This window comes from Euphorbia lathyris, chromosome 9 (assembly GCF_963576675.1).
Source record: "Euphorbia lathyris chromosome 9, ddEupLath1.1, whole genome shotgun sequence".
Classification (NCBI taxonomy): domain Eukaryota; kingdom Viridiplantae; phylum Streptophyta; class Magnoliopsida; order Malpighiales; family Euphorbiaceae; genus Euphorbia; species Euphorbia lathyris.
Window position 1 is genome coordinate 32,391,761 of NC_088918.1, and position 20,705 is coordinate 32,412,465.

At 34.9% G+C, this 20,705-nt stretch overlaps 1 protein-coding gene across 1 annotated transcript; it reads left to right on the forward strand.

The window, feature by feature from the left end:
• The first annotated feature begins 3,321 nt into the window (after positions 1-3,321).
• Positions 3,322-4,572, forward strand: LOC136207495 (GATA transcription factor 9-like). Its single transcript, XM_065998745.1, has 2 exons — positions 3,322-3,643; positions 3,746-4,572. The coding sequence occupies exons 1-2, from the start codon at positions 3,521-3,523 to the stop codon at positions 4,433-4,435; spliced, it is 813 nt and encodes a 270-aa protein (XP_065854817.1). The 5' UTR covers positions 3,322-3,520; the 3' UTR covers positions 4,436-4,572.
• The last annotated feature ends 16,133 nt before the right edge of the window (positions 4,573-20,705 follow it).

Here is a 20,705-nt window from a genome sequence, read left to right on the forward strand (position 1 = left end):
TATATGATTTGAATTATAGTTACTATTTGATATTTATTATTTTTAAAATAATATTATTTTTTATAAAAATACTTATATCATTTCATTAGATGAAAAAGTATAAGTACAACATAAAAATAGTAACGAATAAAATCCTACACAAATACAAATTAACCCTAGTACAAGATCCATAAATGTAAGAACAAAACTATAAAGAGCAAAAACATATGGAGTGATAATTGGGTCCCAAGCTTGAATTTCAGAAAACCGATTATGGCATGTTCATTCCCAAAGCCGGAATTGGTAGCTGAACTAATTGAAGCTCATACGTGTAGGTGGGATTTGCAGAAGCTATATCAGGTCTTAATACTGTCTGATGCTGATGAAGTCAAGAAACTTTGTTTGAGTTTTAGAAGGCCTGCTGATGCGATATACTGGTACCCGGATAAACACGGTATATTTACTGTACGAAATGCCTATTACTCAGCAGAAGAGGAACGACAAAAGGCTAGCGACGTACCGGAACAGTCTGATACTAGCAACCGCTGCTTCAGAAAGTTGTGGCAAATTAATTTACCGCTGAAAATTCTTCACTTTGTATGGAAAGTAATTAAGAACATGTTACCGTGTTTAGCTGAATTGATGAAGCATGGCGTTGCAACTGTTGGAATATGCCAGGTATGTTAATCTGAAACTGAAACTTTTTCTCACGTTTTTTTGCATTGTTCAGCTGCTAAAAGAGTATGGAAGATGTCGGGTCTACCACTCCGTGTTGACAAAATTTTATCTGGAAGCGTTTGCGGGTGGCTGGATGTCTGCTTTGAGACGTTAAAGGCTGAACAGATACAACGAGTTCTTATATTGCTATGGTGGATGTGGTACAGAAGGAATATATTTCGCCATGAAAATAAATGGATCGAGGCAGAGATCCTGGTGGAGAAGGCGGACATGTTTATTTAGGAATATTCTCATATCCCGAGCGTAGGCCTCACAATAAAAGTTAACAGGCCGAGTACTAGTACATCTAACCCGAGCCCTACAAAAGTCTGGCATCCTCCTCTGAGCGGCGTCGTTAAAATTAATTGCGATGCCAAATTCGGTGTGAATGGCCTTGCGTGTAGGGCTGGTCTGATTGCTAGGAATTCGATTGGAGAAATAATGGCCTCTGCGGGAATCCCAATTGGGGCATGTGCGTCGGTGGAGGAGGCTGAACTCCAGGCATTATTCGAGGGTCTTATGTTAGCAAGGGACTGCAACTTTAATGAGATAATTTTAGAGACGGATTCTCAAACGATTGTGAAGGCATTACAAACTAAAGTGCTTCCCCAGTCTACATTATATTTTTTATATGAGGATGTACTTGCATGAAGCTCTATTTTCCGTTCATGTTCCTTCACCTTTATTCATAGAGAAGGTAATAGAGTTGCGCATTCCTTAGCAGCATGGCCAGTTGATACAACTGACCCCCTAGTTTTCATTGAGGATTGTCGTGCTTCTATTTGGTCCCTTGTGTATAACGAAATGTGTATTGGTTCAAACTAATTTATGAGATTGTTATTGCTTCAAAAAAAACTGTCATAAAAGGTACAATTAAAATGAAAAAATCAAATACTTATTCTCTTGAATCTAAATCCGTATGAAACCAGTTGCAAATCAATCATCATCATTTAGTTTCTTTTAGATAATTAGATCTGAGTCATTTCTACCGATATAAATTCATAGATCCATAGATGTATGTATTTTATTTTATTTTTGGTAAAGCCATAAATGTATGTATAAGATAATACATTTCCACTTCTTGCTAAACCTAAAAATAATAATAATAATATTAGATTTAAATGTAAAAAAGGAGTTAAAAAATTTGTTTAGGACCTCAACCCTCTTTATTGGGTGAATATCCCACTTCATGTATTGTTGATGTAATTTGGATGGATAGTCAATGAAGTTATGTTTATTCTTTCAAAAAAAAGTCCTTTAATAGTTTAGAATTTTTTTAAAATCCTATTCATGATCCTATAGGTTAACCCAACGACCAGCAACTATAAATTCATAATATTTTTTTTTAAATAATATGAACATAATTTGAAAAAGTAATGGGTTACCGTTTCCATTTAGGAATATTTGAGCAACACATTTTTCTTTGGAATTTATACTGCTAATGTTACATCTTATCTTCATGTCAGGAAGGAGAATAGAATCTCATAAACTCCCAACATTTCTATAAATTTGCAGGCTGATTGATTATTACAACTGTCTTCTTTCATAATTTAATTTAAATCATGTCTTCCATGATTACTTTTAACCTATTTTTGTAAGCATGTTAATTTAAAATCACTTAATAGTACATTATTTAATCTTAAACTTGTAGAGAAAAAACTTTTGGTTTGTAAATTTTCAAAATTATTTCAATAACTCCTCAACTTGGATAAAATATAATCAATTAAATACGTTAGTGTCACATAATTCACATAATACATTAAAACATATTAAAAATATTTTTATTTACGTAACTTTAAAACTTGCCCTCTATGATATTAGAACTTTCTAACCAATATTGGTCGTTTTACTTTTTGAAATACCTTCATTATTCAATTTACTTTTTTCTTATCGAGTGATTAATTGACTATATTTTTATATTTTATGCAAGTTGGGAGAACTATTAAAATATTTTATGCAAATTGAGGGACTGTAAACTTTTTATTAAGCAATTTAAAAGGTAAATTACACCCGTTACCATTTTACTTTACCTATTTTAATATTGTGATCACTGAACTTCAACTTTTAATTATATGACAACTGAATTTTACAATTTTTAATATAGGTAGCCACTCAACTTTAAGTAACTCCTCAAAATGACCGTTAACGATTTCAAAATGAAAATATTTAAAAATTAAAATTGTTTAGAACGATATTTACTATGAAACTACGTTTTTATTTTCCAAAATCATATTTTTGGAGCTTTCTTTCTCTAAAATTCACTTTCTTTTCCTAACAAAAAACACCTAAATAACCTTAAAACGAATTTTTTCAAGAATTAAAGTTTCTTAGAATATCATTAATTCTTCAAATTTTTTATTTTGAGGCCGTCAACGGTCGTTTTGAGGCGTTGACTGGCCACTGGTATTAAAAAATGTAAAATTCAATGGTCATACCGTTAAGAATTGAAATTCAGTGACTAAAATGTTAAAATTGGTAAAGTTCAGTGACCATAGGTGTAATTTAGCTGCCATTATTATTTTAACAAAATAAGTGTTTCTTTTTAGGAAATTTAATGAAATTAGTGAGATAAAGTAAAAAAAGAAGGTATGAAGAGAGAAAAAATATATAAAAGGAGTGGAAAACAGAGAAAAGAGAGAGAAATTGGACTTTATGTAGAGAGAGAAAGAAAGAGATAGGGATATGAGCTCAAAGCTTTAGTTTTTTGAGTGATGTTGTTTCATCTTTGATTGCTTCTTTTATCTTTATCTGCCGACACAAAACCCACTCCTCACTTTCTCTCACTTTCAACTGGGTTTTGAGTTTTCCCCTCTCTTTCAGCCCCATGGATTTCTACCGGAATGTGACTTTTTCCGGTGATTATCACCAGCAAGACAAAGTCTTAGCCTCCTCTAAGCTTGGTGCTACTCTAAGCCCTCTTGATGATCTTTTATCTGCCCAGAATACGGTTAGTTAGTTTCTTCCTCTACTCTACTTGTCTATGTCTTTTGTTGCATAAAGGAGGAATCTTTACTAATAAAGATGTGATTTTTATTACTGGGTTTTTCAGGAAGTGGATGTGAGCATGGAATGGCTATCAGTATTTGTAGAAGATTGTTTATCCAGCACAGGAAACTGCCTCCCAGCAGCAGCAGCAGCCCCAATTAGTACCACCAAAACTCCCCAAAACACTACAACAACAGCAACAACAAAACCCCCAAAACCAAAACCCCAAATTAGCACTGCCCATGAAAACCCATTGAAGAAATTCAACATTCCAGGGAAGGCAAGAAGCAAGAGAAAAAGGATAACAAGTGTGAAACTCAGAAACCCATTGTCAAGCTGGGCTTATAGCAGCAGCACCAACAAAGCCCTAAATTTCCCAATTTCAGACCCCCTTTTGGTGAATCATCAGCCGTATTGGTTAGCAGATAGTGAGCTCATAATCCCCAAAAAGGAAGCCCCAATTAAGATGAATGATAGGGAAGTAGAAGAAGATAAAAGTAGCAGCAAGGAGAGTTCAGGAGGGGGAAGAAGATGCAGCCATTGTTTGTCACAGAAGACACCACAATGGAGGGGGGGACCAATGGGGCCAAAAACACTGTGCAATGCATGTGGAGTAAGGTACAAGTCAGGGAGGTTGTTGCCTGAGTATAGACCAGCAAAGAGTCCAACTTTTGTTAGCTATCTTCATTCTAATTCTCATAAGAAAGTCTTGGAAATCAGAACTACTCACTTGCCTTCTTCTTCTTCTTCCTAGCTAGTGTATACTACTACTATTATATTCTTATTCAAATATGTCTCACTTTATTATTCTGGTGTTACATTACATTGCTTTGGATTTATGTTTCAGTTACATCTTTCAATCTAGTATGTTTAATGGCTAAATTATGCTCATGCTACTCTGTTTTTCCCTTCACTTAACTTTAAACTTGGATATTATAATCTTTTTAAAATTTGGCTTAATATATAACCGATTCTATGAACTTTTGCATAAAAGTATATTAACTTAAAAAACTTTGTTAGTGTCTAGAGTAGAGCACTTTGCAAATGTTTCACCAATTTTCTGAACTTGCTTATACCGTACCAACTAAATACAAAAGCTACAATCCATTGAATCTTTCAAACCTGCAACACTAACTCTTATAATAGGTTGAAATGTAGGAGAATAAGAAAAGATTACATCTCGAATAGATGAAAATGTATTTTTAGAATTTAGGTTTTAGAATTTTTTGTATTTAGTTGTTACAGAATAAGTAAATTTGGAGAGCTAGTGTGACACTTGCAAAGTTTTGGAAGCTAATATACTTTTATGGATAGAGTTAGTGATACGAAATAAACGAGTTTAGGGAGCTGGTGAGACACTAACAAAGTTCAGGGAGCCAATCTACTCAAGAAACTCGTGATATATTAAACGTTTTTATAACGTGCAATTTTGAATTTTGAAGGCTATAACGAAAATAAGAACAAAGTTGAAGGATATACATGTAATTTACTCCATTTTAGTGAAATAATTAATTCAAAATTAGGTTGTGAATGAATCAAGTAGCTCATGAGCAATTTGGTGTTCGAATCGATAAAACTCAACCGTGTTTGGTTTATAAACGAGCTGAGCTTAAAAACGATGAAACTCAATTCGAAATCTCGTAAACAGATTCGATTATAGGTTCATGAATAAGCTAATGAGCAAATTTGATTATAATGTTAATGGACATATTCGTGAGCATTTTTGGTTTGATTGTTTTTTCAATAATAATATTTTTATAAAAGAAAAAATATAAAAAATGATGGTTTTATAGATTTCAAAACTATATAATATATTAAAGAAATTTCAGATCAATATAATAATTAATAATTAATAAGTTTTTTACTTAAAAAAATAATTAATAAGTTTGTATAAATAAATTTTATGAAGTAAACTGTTCGCGAACAGCTCATAAATAGAAAGTTAAGCTCGATTACAATACTATTCAAAAGGATTCATGTTAAAAGTGCAATAAAGAAAACAAAAAGTAAAAGAGAAGAAAAGTTTAAAAATTAGGAGAAATAGCATGAAACTAATTAGGCGCCTAAAACCAAATTCAATTTATTTGATTTGGTTGGTATAACAATAAAGGAAATAGTGGAAATTCAATTTCTAAGCACAATCAAGCTTTTTTAAATAAACTATGTTATATAAATAAACAAAACATAAGTTAAGTTGGTTCATATAAAAAAAGCAGTGAATCTAGTAGTAGTATTTAATAAATAATAGAATAGATTTGGCACTAGCACATAGAAGATAAGATAATGGAGTCCAGCAATCACGTGACTTTTATCAATGTTCTTTTTCCTTACAAAACACAGTAGCAGTAGTTGATTGATTCTATTTTACAAACTGAAACTACTGTCCGTAAGAGATTCTTGTCTTTTTCCTTCCACTCTTTTCTTTTATATATATATTATATAAATAATAATTCCTTTGAAAACTTTCCCTCCCTTTTTTGGTCAAGCAATATCTGGCTTATTGGGCATTTCGGGTTATGTTGTGCTCTTATCTAATCACCCATTAATCCATATAACCTTAAATCTTAAATATCAATTAATCTTTTAATGACAACAATTCCATATTTATATGCGATTCGCCCAATAGCTTATCTCAATTAATTCTTTGTTTGTTTCATGCTCAATAAGAATAAACGGGGTATTTGTTAGAAGGGATATAGGAGGTGGGATAGAGATAAAAAACACGAGATAAGTTATCCCGTGTTTGTTTAGGAGATAGAAGAGTGAGACAAATGAGGGATAAGTCTCTTATCCCTCAAATACTATATCTAAGAGGGGGTGGTATAAGGAGGTTTGTTAGACAAACGTTTACGTCTGTCTTAAAAATGTTAGATAAACGTAATTCTGTCTTAAGATTGTTTGATAAACAAATTACGTCTCTCTTAAAAATATTAGATGTGATTAACCAAAAAACAAAACGAACACAGAAAAACATACGAACAATAAAAACAGAAATTAAAAGGAAAGAGATAGACAAATCTGAGGTCTGTATTAGCAGTTTCCTTAAGACGATGTCGTCGCTATTGACGATCGTCTCCCAGGATACAACAGATTACGCAAGCGAACTCAAACCGTGTGTAGCATAGTTATCACCGGAGTAGGAAAACAAGACAATGTGAACAGACTGATAGTAGGAAAAATTACACAGATTATTTTTCTTAACCGTATATGAATTTGCCAATTCCATTCTATATAAATAGAACTCAAAAGATATGTCTTTTCACGAACGAAGACGACTGTACACGGACAGACACGACTTTTACGTATAAACACGACTGTTCACGACGGACACGACTATTCATAAAAGGATGTGTTTGTTGGTATATAAATTAATATATAATTTTATTCAAATTTTCCAACAGGATAAACTCCTGCGATTTTAATAGGATGGAAAATTCCATCTTATCCTTTAAATTGATGTTATGTAGTTTAAATAAGGTTAAAATAGTAAAATGTATTATTTTATCCCTATCCCTATCCCACGTACCAAACATTGAATAATAATTCTCAACTATCATATTTTATCATTATGCTAACCATTTATCCTTATCCTTATTCCAACCTTTATCCTTATCTCTATCCCAATAGAATACCAAACGTCCCGAAAGAGTTTTAATTTCACTCAGGCTCCATTTGTTCACAATAAAATGTGATTTCGACTTTTATGATTCCGACTTCCATAACTCGTTAAAGAAAGTTAAAAAAAAATCATTGATTAATGATATTGAAGGTATACGAAATTTATATGAGGTAGCTTTTTTTTAGCATAAGAGGAGGGAATATATTGGACAAAAGCTATAACAACAAATCTTAAATTTCAATTAAAGCAAAATAGATCGAAACAAGGAGATAAAAGAAGTGGTTTGATGTCTTATAAGAGGAGGAATCAATCAAAATTAAAATAGACCAGAACATAAAAATTGTATATATAAATATGGTCGATGACAATGATATCTAGAGAAATCAAATATATATCAAACAAAAAAAAAAGAAAATAAAAGAGAAATCAACATACATTTACGTGCAGTAATGGCCAAGTTTAACCGCAACGAGAATGGTGGAGAGAATGAAAAATAATGGTGGTCAGTCGGTGGGTGGCTACTGCAATGCAAAGAATACAAGAATGGTGGTCAGTCGGTGGGTGGCTACTGCAATTCAAAGAATACAAGAATGGTGGGTAGTTGAGGAAGTCAAAGAAGATGGAATAACCTTTGGCTTCTATTAGAAAGAAGAAGCAATAAGGTTCTAACTTTTGGAAAATGTTTTCATCTTTTTAAAGGAGTAAAACGTTTTTCCCAATTCCTTCACATATTTTCTAATTGACTTGCTAAATATTTTTCCTTAACTTATTTTTCAAAGGAAACGAACATCGCAAATCAGGAAAATATTTTCATGCACAATATTGAATGGCTTGCTGCCTGCAATTGTTTTGCTTAGAATTGCTTCACTTGTTGTCTATTCCCAAAGCCACCAAATCGATGTTTGGTTCTGGATTACTAGTCTGAGTGGTCAATATACAGTTAAGTCTGGATATGATCTAATTGGTATCTTTGTTGGATCTAGTATTAGTAAGTTTTGGCCCCTTGTTTGGAAGCTTGTCGTCTCGCAAAATATTAAATGCTTCCTCTAGTTGGTTGACCATAATGGTCTCCTTTGCAATTCCAGCTAGGCTCGTCGCCACCTTACAACTTTTGCATCCTGTGAATTGCAATTTAGTGGAGACTGAGATTCACCTCCTTCAGGATTGCAGGGCTGCTAAGTGTGCTTTGGAATGTTTTGATTCCCTTGCATTATCAGAATCGATTTTATAACAAAAATTAAATTGAGTGGCTCAGTTTCAATTTGTGGGTGCATTATGAGATGTTTGGTGCTCTTTGGTCCTCCTTTTTCGCTAATTATCTCTAGTGGATATGGAAATGACAGAATAATCTTGTTTTTATTAAGGTCACAACCCCCCACAACCCCAGTTGTTTCTTGCCACTAGTACTAAGGAGTTTATGGTTGCCCACCGTATCCTAGGCTCTAGCTCCTCTCTTTCTCCGCGAACGTTTTGGATTTCTTAGTAGCCTCCGGACCTAGGCTAGGTGAAACTTAATATCAATAGAGCCCGCAAGGGTAAACTTGGGATGGGCTCTACTGGTGGGTTCAATAGAGATTATAATGGCTTGTGGTGTGGTGGTTTCGGGGGAAATATTGGCTTTTGTACGTCTTCTTTGACTGAGCTTTGAGGGTTGTGTTTTGGGCTTCAGTTAGCCTGAAAGATGAGTTATAGAAAAGTGGTTGCTGAAGTGGACTATCAAGTGGTTTTACGTTTCATGTATGGCTCGACAAATATTCATCACCCATTTTCTTGGCTCATCTCTCAGTGTATGACTATTTGGGGAGAGATTGGAGCATTAGTTCCATCCACTTGTAAGAGAAGGTAATCGTGCTACTGACTGGTTGACAAATTTCGCAAGTGCTTGGTCTTTGGATCATCACTAGTTTGGTGTGCCTCCTATAGTCCTCCATGATATCATTTGGAACGATTTTTCATGGATCTAATTGTTCATAGTACGCATCCTACATGCTTCTAAGGCCCGAACAAGCCCCAACAATCATCATGACCCTCATGCAACCACACTACCTTAATAGTTTCTATAAAATTGTTGCTATTATATTGTTCATATTGAATATTCTCATCACCCTACACTCCCTTCCACTCATCAACTTCCTTCCCACCATTCGATGAAATAACATCTTCCTGATTCAGATTTATCCTTTGTCATAAAGCGGTTTGAGTAGACACAACATGATATACCCCTAACTCTCAATGGGGATGCTCAAAGGAGTAATGCATATCAATCCTCCACTTTAATATCATTACGAATAACTTCACAATCTTCATGCTTATGGCCCGAGAAACCATACCAATAATAAAAAAATTGGTAGATTCCCATGTCAAAACTTAATAGGAATAAAATTGGAAATTTACTTTTATTGTTTACAAAGAAGCTTAAATTTAACCTTAATGTACAAAATGGTAAATTTTTTACCGTTAACATTCTCAAACAAAATCAATTTTAGAAAGTGTGAACGTACATGTTTACATTTATTTGATATATATTGTCACATTGGACTTTCCAAACATCAATTATCTCTGAAATTTTAGTGTATTACTAACACAGTTACCAAAAAAACACTTGTGCAAATGTCATCAATTGAGTCTTCACTTATAAGTCAGTCATAAAAAGGCCAAAATAATTGCTAGTATGTTATTAACACAATCACAAACGATTTGTCAAAATACATGAAACTGCTTTAGTTTATCGGCAAACTTATTTGATTTGAAAGATTCGATGCGACAGTTAAATACGGTAAAATCAACCGTTAAAATTTTCTATTAGGTCCGGATAAAATTAATATTGTTAGAAAATATTAAAGATAAAATTTTATTATAATTCACTTTCCCAAAAATTATAGGTGCACATTTAGAACTTATCTCTTAGTAAAACTCGTTATCAACATATTTTAAAACTTGGGTAAATTCCAAAAAAAACCCCTGTAGTTTCACCGATTTCCAAATAAACCCCTGTGGTTTGTTTTTACAAAAAAAAAAAGATTGTGACTTACGCCGTTACACCAATTGCGGAAAAGAAGAAAACGCCGTTTAACTTGCTTACGTGGCCAAGGGTAGATTTGTCTGAAAATATTGGGGGACCTATATAAGCTGCAGTTCGTGTTCTTCTTCCCCCAATTCATACTTCTTCTCAATTTCTTCACGCAATCGAAAACCTAAATTCCAAATCCATTCAAATCAAGTTTATTAATTAAGTTGTTGCTGATTCTCTTGAAGTTTCGAATGTAAACCCTAAGATTTGGAGCTCCAATTTCCCCAAATTCGTGGGGAATTTACTGAACCCTAAAATCGTGAAGAAATGAGTTCATCGAATTCATCAAATTCGGAAATTTCATTCGGTCAGTGGCACGAATCTAACTGCTACTGTGGGATTAGAGCTCCAATTCGCCGAGCATCAACAAAGTTGAACAATGGAAGGAGGTTTGCTGGCTGTGCGAAATATCCTGATCGAACTGCTTGTCGTTATTTTGAGTGGATTGACCCTGATGATTTAGAAGTTTGTCGTGCTCGTGTGGATGAACTCGAAATGGAGTTACGGACCACTTTTGAGAGTAAGCAAAAGCTAGAGATGGAACTGTTGCAGGAGAAGGAAGTCAATGGAAGACTTAGAATTGAACTGCTCCAGGAGAAGGAAGACAATAGAAGATGGAAATCGGAAAATGGATGTTTAAGGAAGAAATTAACTGTTATTGTTATTGTAGTGATAATGTTGTTGATTGTAATGATGATTGCCAGTATGGATAATGATAGTAGGAAAGATGGTAGATTTAGGTTGCCTTAGTGGTAGGCAAACTACACTGTGTAGTTCTTATTGTAATGCCATTTACATGTTTGTGTAAATGCTTATGTGAAAGATGGATATGGAATGAAATGACACGCATGGGCTTGTGTTAATTGTGACTTGTGATTGTGTGCAACTCATTGCCTTGTAATTTTGTGCAATATATTGGCCTATAATTTAGTGCAACATATTGGCTTTTAATTTAGAGCAAGTTTGTGCAACTTATGCAATAGTAATGTTACTTTTGCATACACAATAAATTGCAAAATGATAACAAATTAATGTCACAGTATCTGTAAGTTGCAAACAACATTGATTGCATTAACATCCTTAATTGTCATAAAAGTGTTACATATAAGTGCTTGGAAATATATCCATGAAGCCAAAACAAAAAAAAACATGTATCCATAAAGGTCATAGGTTGTGACTACCCTATACACAAAAGTAGTATACCCATAAACTGTCACAATTCACAAAATATACAAAAGATGGGTAACAAAAAGTAGTGTGCCAAAATGCCTTTCAAGCTTCTTAGTAATCTTCAACATTTCCTGTGAAATGGCCATGCCTCTTGGCTAACTCAGCAAGGTTTGCAGCTCTCCTTGGTTTGGTTGGTACACTTGGCTCTGCTTCATTTGGATTGGCCCTTTTCTTGGTTGTAGAAATTGTTGGTGCCATGAAATTTCTGCCTCTCAACCTACCTCTGCCCCTGCATGTCACCACTGTTCCCCTTTGTCCTACTGCTGAAGGCTGTGTTGGAGGTGGCTGTATGGCACTTCCTCTAGTAACATTTGTTGTTGGCTGTGTTGGGGGTGGCTGTGAGGCACTTCCAACTACATGTCCTTGCTGCATCATATGGTTTTCCAACTTACATAAGCATACACAAAATCATAACAAAAAGTACAAAATCAACAGATTTTCCAACTTACATTAGGTTGTGCAATATTGGCATTTGATGCATTCATAACTTTTTTAGGTCTTCCTACCTTTCTAGGTGGACTACCCTGCAAAACAAGAAGGAAATAAGAAATTGGCCTCAAACATTACAAATCGCAACTAATGTTGATTATACAAAACAATTTCTACTTATTGGAACTTGGTTACCACTCCTTTTGTTGGCTAATTTGCGCTGCCTTCGTTGCCACGGGGTTTCACTTGTAATTCCAGCCTTGCAACCCCGAGCATTATGCCCAAGCCGTTGACACAGGCCACACTTAACTCCACCACCTATTCTCGAAACCTTATGAGGGTCCCTTGGCTCGTCAGCCCTCCTATTCCTTCGCTTTTTGGTCTTCCAGGTGGTTTAAGTACAATGCCAGCATGGATGTCAGGTAGTGTTGTCCTCTCCCACTCCTCTTGTGATGGCACAGGTTTAAACACATGTTGATAGACTGCCAAATACGTTGCTTTGTTAAAGTATTCATGCACATATTGTTCTGGTTGCTCTCTCTGATAAATGATGGCAGCCACTGCATGCTTACAAGGGATACCAGAAAGATCCCACATCCTACATGTGCAGGTCTTCTCCTTGAGATCAACAGCAACACCTCTTCCATAATTATCCACTTCATACAACTGATCACCTGCTCGAGTGCAGAAACAGTTTCTACTAGCAAATTTTATCTTCTCAAGCATTTCCTGGTAATTCGGGCACACATTGCCATTGTAGTTCTTCATACCTACGAACTTGGTATACTGCCTCGACATGAAGGCTTTCCTAATCCATTCCAACATACTTAGGATAGGCAACTCTCTACAAGGCAATATCATCTTGTTAAATGACTCACATATGTTGTTTTGCACTGCATCACACTTGGTTCTAATGTTGAAGTGGCTCCTTGCCCATGTATGAGGATCATGGTCCATCACCCATTGATGAGCCGCAGGGTCAAAAGCTTTGAGTTTATCCATATGATGCTCCCACAGCTTCATAGTACCCGATGCTGCAGTATTCCATAAATGGTCCTTGTATTCAACCCCTTTGAACCTTATTTTCATATTCTCGTACATGTGCTTGACACAGAAACGATGTTCCACATCTGGCATTAGCTCCTTCATAGCTTGCACCAGGCCCTAAAAATTAAGAACAAACAATCAATAGGTAAGTATGAATTAACACTAACAAACAATTACTAAGCATGACTAACCTTTTGTTGATCTGACATGAATACCCATCCCGTTTCTCTAACCGTGCCAAAATCATCTTGCAGCACTTGTAGAAACCACGACCAGGATTCTTTGCACTCAGAATCAACAACAACAATAGCAATTGGAAATAGATTCTCATTGCCATCCCTTCCAATTGCAGCCAACAACTGTCCCCCCCAATCATTCCTTTCAAATGACAACCATCAAGGTATATAATTGGCCTTAAGCCAGAGAAGAAACCTTGTTTTTGTGCTGCCATTCTAACATACATGTGCTGAAACAACACAATCTCCCTAGGAACTCCTAACCCATGGTCTAACTTCAATTCGGTTTTGACTTTGACAACAGTTCCTGGATTAGTGACTTTTAGTGTCTCTGCATAGTCATATAGCCTCTTATATTGATCCCTAATCTGACCAGATATAATTTTCCTTCCCACACTCTTAGTCCTATAGCACTTTCGAGTAGACACATCATACCTCAAGTTAAAACATCTAGAAGAGACTCTTAGTTGACTTTTTAAAAATAATATAAATAATTGACTCTTACTGATTTAAGAGTGACTAAGAGTATCTCCAATGGGGTATATTGAACCACTCAATATACCCCATATACCTCATTGTATCATACTCTCCCATTGAAGAGAGTATGATACAAAAGCAAAAGTATCAATCGGTTGATAGCTCAACTTTTGCTACCAAATGGCAGCAAAAGTTGAGCACTAGTTTTATTTTATTTTTTTTAATTTTTTTAAAAAAATATTAAATGTTGTTACCATTGGAGAAGGCTCTCCAACGGTAACAACATTGTGTTACCGTTGGAGAGCCTTCTCCAACGGTACAAATTGATTTAATTTTTTTTAATTAATTATATATGTATTAATAACAATTTAATTGTGATCCATTGAATTATGAATTTTTTTCTATATATACCTATGAATTGTATTAAAAAAATTACATTCATTTTCTTCTAAAATTCTACCTATCAATTGTAGGAAAAAATTTCAATTCTTCACCATCTCCCAATTCAACTCCAAAGAATATTCGAAATGAAAATTATGAATATCCATTTTTCTCTCAAAATATCAACAATTTTCATAATCCCCCAAATTTTCCAAATTTTATGAACTACAACCCGCAACCAAATTTTAAAAATCAAACGAATTTTCCATATCCATATATATGCAAAATTTGGGCCGGGTTTTAATCCATACATGCCAAATTTTGGCTCCCCTAATGGATTTCAAGCCGTTCAAATGTGCAATCCAATTATGAGAGATTATCTCCTGCTGCTCAAGAAGTTACACCACATACAGATTCTGGTTATGAGTCTCAAATTCCAACATTTTCTACACAACCGGAGAATGACACTATTGTTCTTGATGAGGAAAATAGTAATCGGGAAAAATGCGTATCATGGAGCATAGAAGATCAAAAAATGCTTGTGAGTGCTTGGCTAACTATTTCAAGTTGCAGTGTTATTGGAAAAAGTCAACACTCAAAGACATTTTGGAAGCGAATCACTGATTACTTCAATGAAAATCGCCCATCCGGTTCACAAAGAAAGACTACTTCCGTCAAGCAACAATGGTATTGGATGCTTCCAACTATTAATGAATTCAATCAAATTTATAATAAATTGTTGGGAGAACATCATAGTGGTTGGAGTGACGATCAAGTGAAAGAAAATGCAGGATTAGTTTACAAACAAAACAAAAAGAAGGACTTCAGTCTTGAGCATGTTTGGCTTATGGTGAAAGATGATCTGAAATGGAAGGCAACCAATGGTATTGATCGAGCTTCTAAAAAGACTAGACTTGATGAAAGTGGTGCGTACTCTTCCTCGTCAAATGTAGAGACAGATTTTCAAGTTGATGACCGTGAAATACGTCCTATCGGACAAAAGGCTGCAAAGGCAAAGGCGAAGAGAAAGGAGAAGACGGATAATGAAACAAAATATGTCATGTTTATGACTAGAGTGGTTGAGTTAAACGAAGAAAGGATGCGCAAATTGGACGATTTTAAAGCACAATACGATAATAAAAGAAATTATGATGTATGATCACCAAGTATTGACTGCGGATACCGGCCATATGAACGAAGAGCAACTCGAGAATCATCGATTTTTATGTGCCGCAATCAAAAACCGATATAAGGAGTAGTAATTTTTATTTTAATGTCATTTTTATTTTTAATGCAATTTCTATTTTTAGTGTAATTTTTATTTTTAATGTCATTTTTATTTTTAATGCAATTTCTATTTTAATGTAATTTTTATTTTTAATGCAATTTCTATTAAAAACACCAAACTTTTAATTAGTCCACTATCAAGTACCAACTATTTTCAAAAAAGTCCTTAAAAATATATTTTGAATGCTTTAATTGAATACCAACAATTTTCAAAAAAACTAGCTGTTAGAAAATTAGCCATTAAAATAAAAAAAAATTAATTGGGTAGTTAAATTAATGGTAGAAAATAATAATAATAAATGTGATTTAATAGCGGGTCCATATGATTGAGTGATTTAAGTATTTAACCATTTGAGAAAGATAGTATGATGGAATAAAGTTTATTGGGTATGGTCCCACATTGATGATGTGTCATAGACATTGAGTGGTTAGTAGTATGATCCATTGTCGATGCTCTAAGATATATCATCTCTAACAATAATATTTTACCATTAAACAATATTTATCAATAGTAAGAGGTGAGAGACTCCACGATAAGAAATTATTAGTAAAAAAATTAATTAAGGATACATTAAGAGATGTAAAAAGACTGTCTATTAATAGAGAGGATATAGATGTTTTTATATTTAACTCTCATTCCTCAAATTTTAACTTAAGAGTCAAACTAAAAGATTGTCGGAGATGTTATGTCTCAAGTCAATTACAAATAAAAGTCGCTAGTAACTTTCTAAGGAATAAACTGATAAAGCTAAGACACCCCCACAAACCCAATTTTCACAAACTTATTTCCAACAATGAAAACTCACCAATTGGAATTTTAATTTGAATGAAAGTAGTATACATAGAATTAGTCAAAAAGATAATTATATTATATGGCTACAAATAATTAAATAAATAGCTGTCTATGAAAAAGGGGCATATATTTTTATGGATTGTTGTGGGTTGTTAGTAGGTGTTTGATACGACATAATTGAGAGAATAGGGTCTATCAAATTATTTAAATTTGAAACTTTGGATAAATATACATACTTATAATATATTCACCGTGCTTGTTATTCCATTTTCTTATTCTGTTTGTCTTTTTACATTAAAAATAAGAGTTTTAGATATTTAATTAGAAAACTGTTATTTATCTTCTATACGTAAAAAATAGATTTTTCCAATAGTAAGAAATCCATGTTTTTCCAACAACAAACTGTAACAATAAACAAAAAAAAAAAATAGTAACAACATAACAGTAAACTAAGCGGGCCCTTAAATCAAACGAGTCCTTAAACCAAAAGGGCCTTTAGTATTATATAGGATGGGCAGTTCCTAATGTTTTTTTTTTCTTTTGTATAGCTAATGAAATGGGATCCCATCCCATGTATTAAATTTTAGTGAAATATCACATGATTTGGCTAATTCACAATAATTTATGCTTCTTTTTAATACAACATTTTCACATGTTTGGTGCTGTATTTCTTTTTTTTCTTTTTTGAAATTCATCATCAGGATAATAGAAAACTAATAAAGTATTTTGTATTACATAAAAGAAAAAGAAAAATGATACAATGAATATATCTCATATCCTATCAGTCTGATTTACTTGTTGTTTGTTATTCGTGTTTATTATTTTTTGTTTGCTGTTTGTTATTGAAAAAAAAACTGTTTTTCCAATTTTTTTTAAACTACTTTTCATATATAAAAAGGCAAATCTGAATTCTCTAATCAAACACCTAAAACTCTCGTTTTTAAAAATGAAAAGTAAAACAAGTGGCGAAAATGAAGTAAACAAATACTTTCTTAAACATAATTTGATAATAAAATGTCAATTTATTTATTACAAACTATATTTTTATAAAAGTCCCATTTCTGATATAATTAATTTCTGCAACTTTAATTCTTGTAATAATAATACAATATTTTCTTAAAAAAATAAATAAATAATAATATACACTATTAGAGCAAATGTCAGATCCAGTTCAATGGGCGTATTAGGATCAACCTTAGGCCTGCCCCCATGTTTCAGAACCAGAAGGTATTTATTGTTGGGCTTTTTACCTAACTATAAATGAAAGAAATTACATAAAGGTGACATTCATTTAGGTACGGTTTGGTTCGTGAAATAGATTATTAGTTATTTTTAGTTATTCTACCATTTGGTTCATTATATTTTTTCGGAATAACTATTCTTTAACATTTTTTGTATTCTTTGTAGAATGAGATTTTTAAAATAGTTATTTCATAACTAATAACTAATATTTCATTTGATTCCAAAATTACCTCTTTTATATGTATCGATCATCATCGGTTTCACATTTCTTCCTATTCGTTACTGTTGCTTCGTTCCTCTCTTTTCAGTTGAGTTACTACGTTCCTTTGACTAGCTTACTTTGTTCCTTCGAACGTAAACAGACTTGCTTGATAACGTGAAAAATATTAAAAACATGAAACAGTAAAAATTGTATGATGTATCTGTTAACAATCAGAATATAGAAATGGAAGGGCCAAAAGTGTTGAAGGTCTACACTAGGAAGAAGGGTAAAGTGAAAAATTAGTAGAAGGGAGGACAATAGGCTTTTATCTGGTAGTTGACAATTTAGTATAAATAAAGGGGGGTCTGTTATTTTGAGGATCAGAAAAGTGTTTACCTATTTTGGGACCACCTGTATTTTGGGCAGGGGGGAGTGGGGCTGTGTCCCTGAATATGTTTGCTTAGCTAGTAAGTTTACTGTTTTATTGTTTATCAATACTATCCATTATCTTCTTCATCATCTGTTTCTATTAATTATCTGAACTCTACCTTAATCTGTGAGCATTCTCTATCAATTTGGTCCGACCTGCCGGATGTCCAAGACCGGCGACCAAATGGATTCACGAATCCAGAACAAATTTGAAGCTACTGATGCTAAGATAGTGGGGATTGAGAAACAACTTAGCAGCATGGGGAAGCAGACCACTGTGTTATCTCAAAATGTTTCTTCATTGTAAGTATCATCAGAAGAAATACGACACCAACTGGCCCTCATTGTAAAGAAACTTGAGAAACTCCCTCAAAGCGAGGAGGAGTCTGTTTCGCAGGGTCGGGATGGAGCTGACCGGACAGAAGAGAGCACCGGCAACGCTCTCATGACGGGCAATATCGTCACTCCAGCTCCACGGAGACAACTATAGATGGGTGGGTTAACTCCAGTCAACAACACAACGTCGTATGGAAGTGATCCGTATTTGGCAGGAAGAAGAGTAAAACTGCCATTGTTTGATGGCATTGACCCAAAGGGATGGCTGACAAGGTCCGAGACCTATTTTAGAATTAATCGTACGCCGGAGGAGTTGTGGCTTGACAATGCCGAGGTATGCATGGAAGGGCCAGCAATTACCTGGTTCACACTCTTACGAGAGTCGAATCCGGAATTTACATGGGAAGTCTTTAAGGCAGAGTTTCTACAGCGGTTTGGTCACACCGACACACCAAACCCATATGAGGAAATCGCAGCTTTGCAACAAAATGGGACAGTGGCTGAGTTTATAGAAGAATTTGAGTTGGTCGCATCGCTGATTCCTCGCCAACCGGAGTTACAGTACGTTGGGTATTTTGTAAAAGGGTTGAAAGAAGAAATCCGCAACAAGGTATGGATGCACCATCCATCAACACGTCTGGAAGCAATGAAACTTGCTCGGACGGCGGACTCCACCATCGAAAAAGAGAAGAGAGGTGCTGCTAATTTAGGGCTAACTTTAGGAATGAAATAGAAGGGAGGAGCTGGTCACGTGACACAATGGAGGGGATTTAATTTTAGCAGGCCAAATAGTTTGGGTCGTGATGGGTAGAGATGGGCTGGGCTTGACAGAAACAATTATGGGGCAAAAAGTGGAAGTGGGAGATCGATGGCTGCTTCTTCTACAACCTCAGTAGTGCAAAATTCTCTAACAGTGAGAAATAGAGGAACCAAGCATATTACTCAGGCAGAGTGGGACGATAGGAAGAGAAATGGTCTTTGTTTCAGATGCGGACAACCCTACTCCCCGCAACATCGCTGTACGGAAGGAAAATTGAGGATTTTGTTATTAGCCGATGACGAGATGGTAAATGAAGAAGGGGAAATCGTCGTGGCTGAAGTCGTCAATATGCAGGAAGGCAACGAAGAAGATGGAAATGGAGACTGCCAGGTGCTGGAATGGAACGGAATGGCTAGCAATACCGAGGAGGACCTCAGAACGTTCAAATTCATAGGTACAATCTCTGGAATCCCCATTACTGTTCTGATAGACAGCGGAGCGACGCATAACTTTGTATCTCGGCGATTGGTGGAGTCGTTGGGTTTGCATTGTGAAGAAGGAAGAGCGCTGACCATTCGGTTGGGCGATGGGTATCAAGTTAAGGTCTCTCAATTCTGCCGTAAGCTAGAAATTGGTATGGGTCAATGTGATTGTCATGTTAGAGCATTGGTCCTGGATATGGGGAATTTGGATATGATTCTGGGTATTGAGTGGCTGCGAACTTTAGGGGAGGTCTGCCACGATTGGAAGTTGAGGAAAATGAAGTTTTGGAAAGAGGGACAACAAGTGGAGATTATGGGTTCAAACAAAAGTTGTCGGGAAGCACCGTCATTACAATTGTGGTTGCAAGAAGATGAAGATGAAGATGAGAAAGGGGCTATAGAGGTCAAGACAAAGGAATTTAGCAAGGGTAATAATGGGGAAGGGAAACAGAGAACTGAACTGAAGGAGTTGTTGAATAAGTTTCAATCAGTGTTTGTAGAGCCAAGGGGTCTACCTCCACCAAGAAAGACGTCACATGCCATCACTTTAATTCCGGGAAGCAACCCTGTCTGCGTTCGGCCGTATCGTTACCCTCACTACCACAAGGATGAGATTCAGAGACAAGTCACAGACATGCTAGAACAAGGCATAGTTTGAAACAACAACAGTGCTTACTCAAGTCCAGTTCTGTTGGTGAAAAAGAAGGATGCGACATGGCGTTTATGTGTGGATTATCGGGCTCTCAACAAAGTGACAATTCCGGAAAAATACCCAATCCCGATTGTTGATGAGTTGTTAGAAGAATTACATGGAGCTCATTATTTTTCTAAAATAGACCTAAAATCGGGTTATCATCAAATTTTAATGAAGAACAATGATATTGAAAAAACGGCCTTCAAGACGCACAACGACCATTACGAATATCTTGTAATGCCGTTCGGATTGATGAACGCCCCATCAACATTTCAGGCAATGATGAATGACATTTTTAGACCTTTTCTCC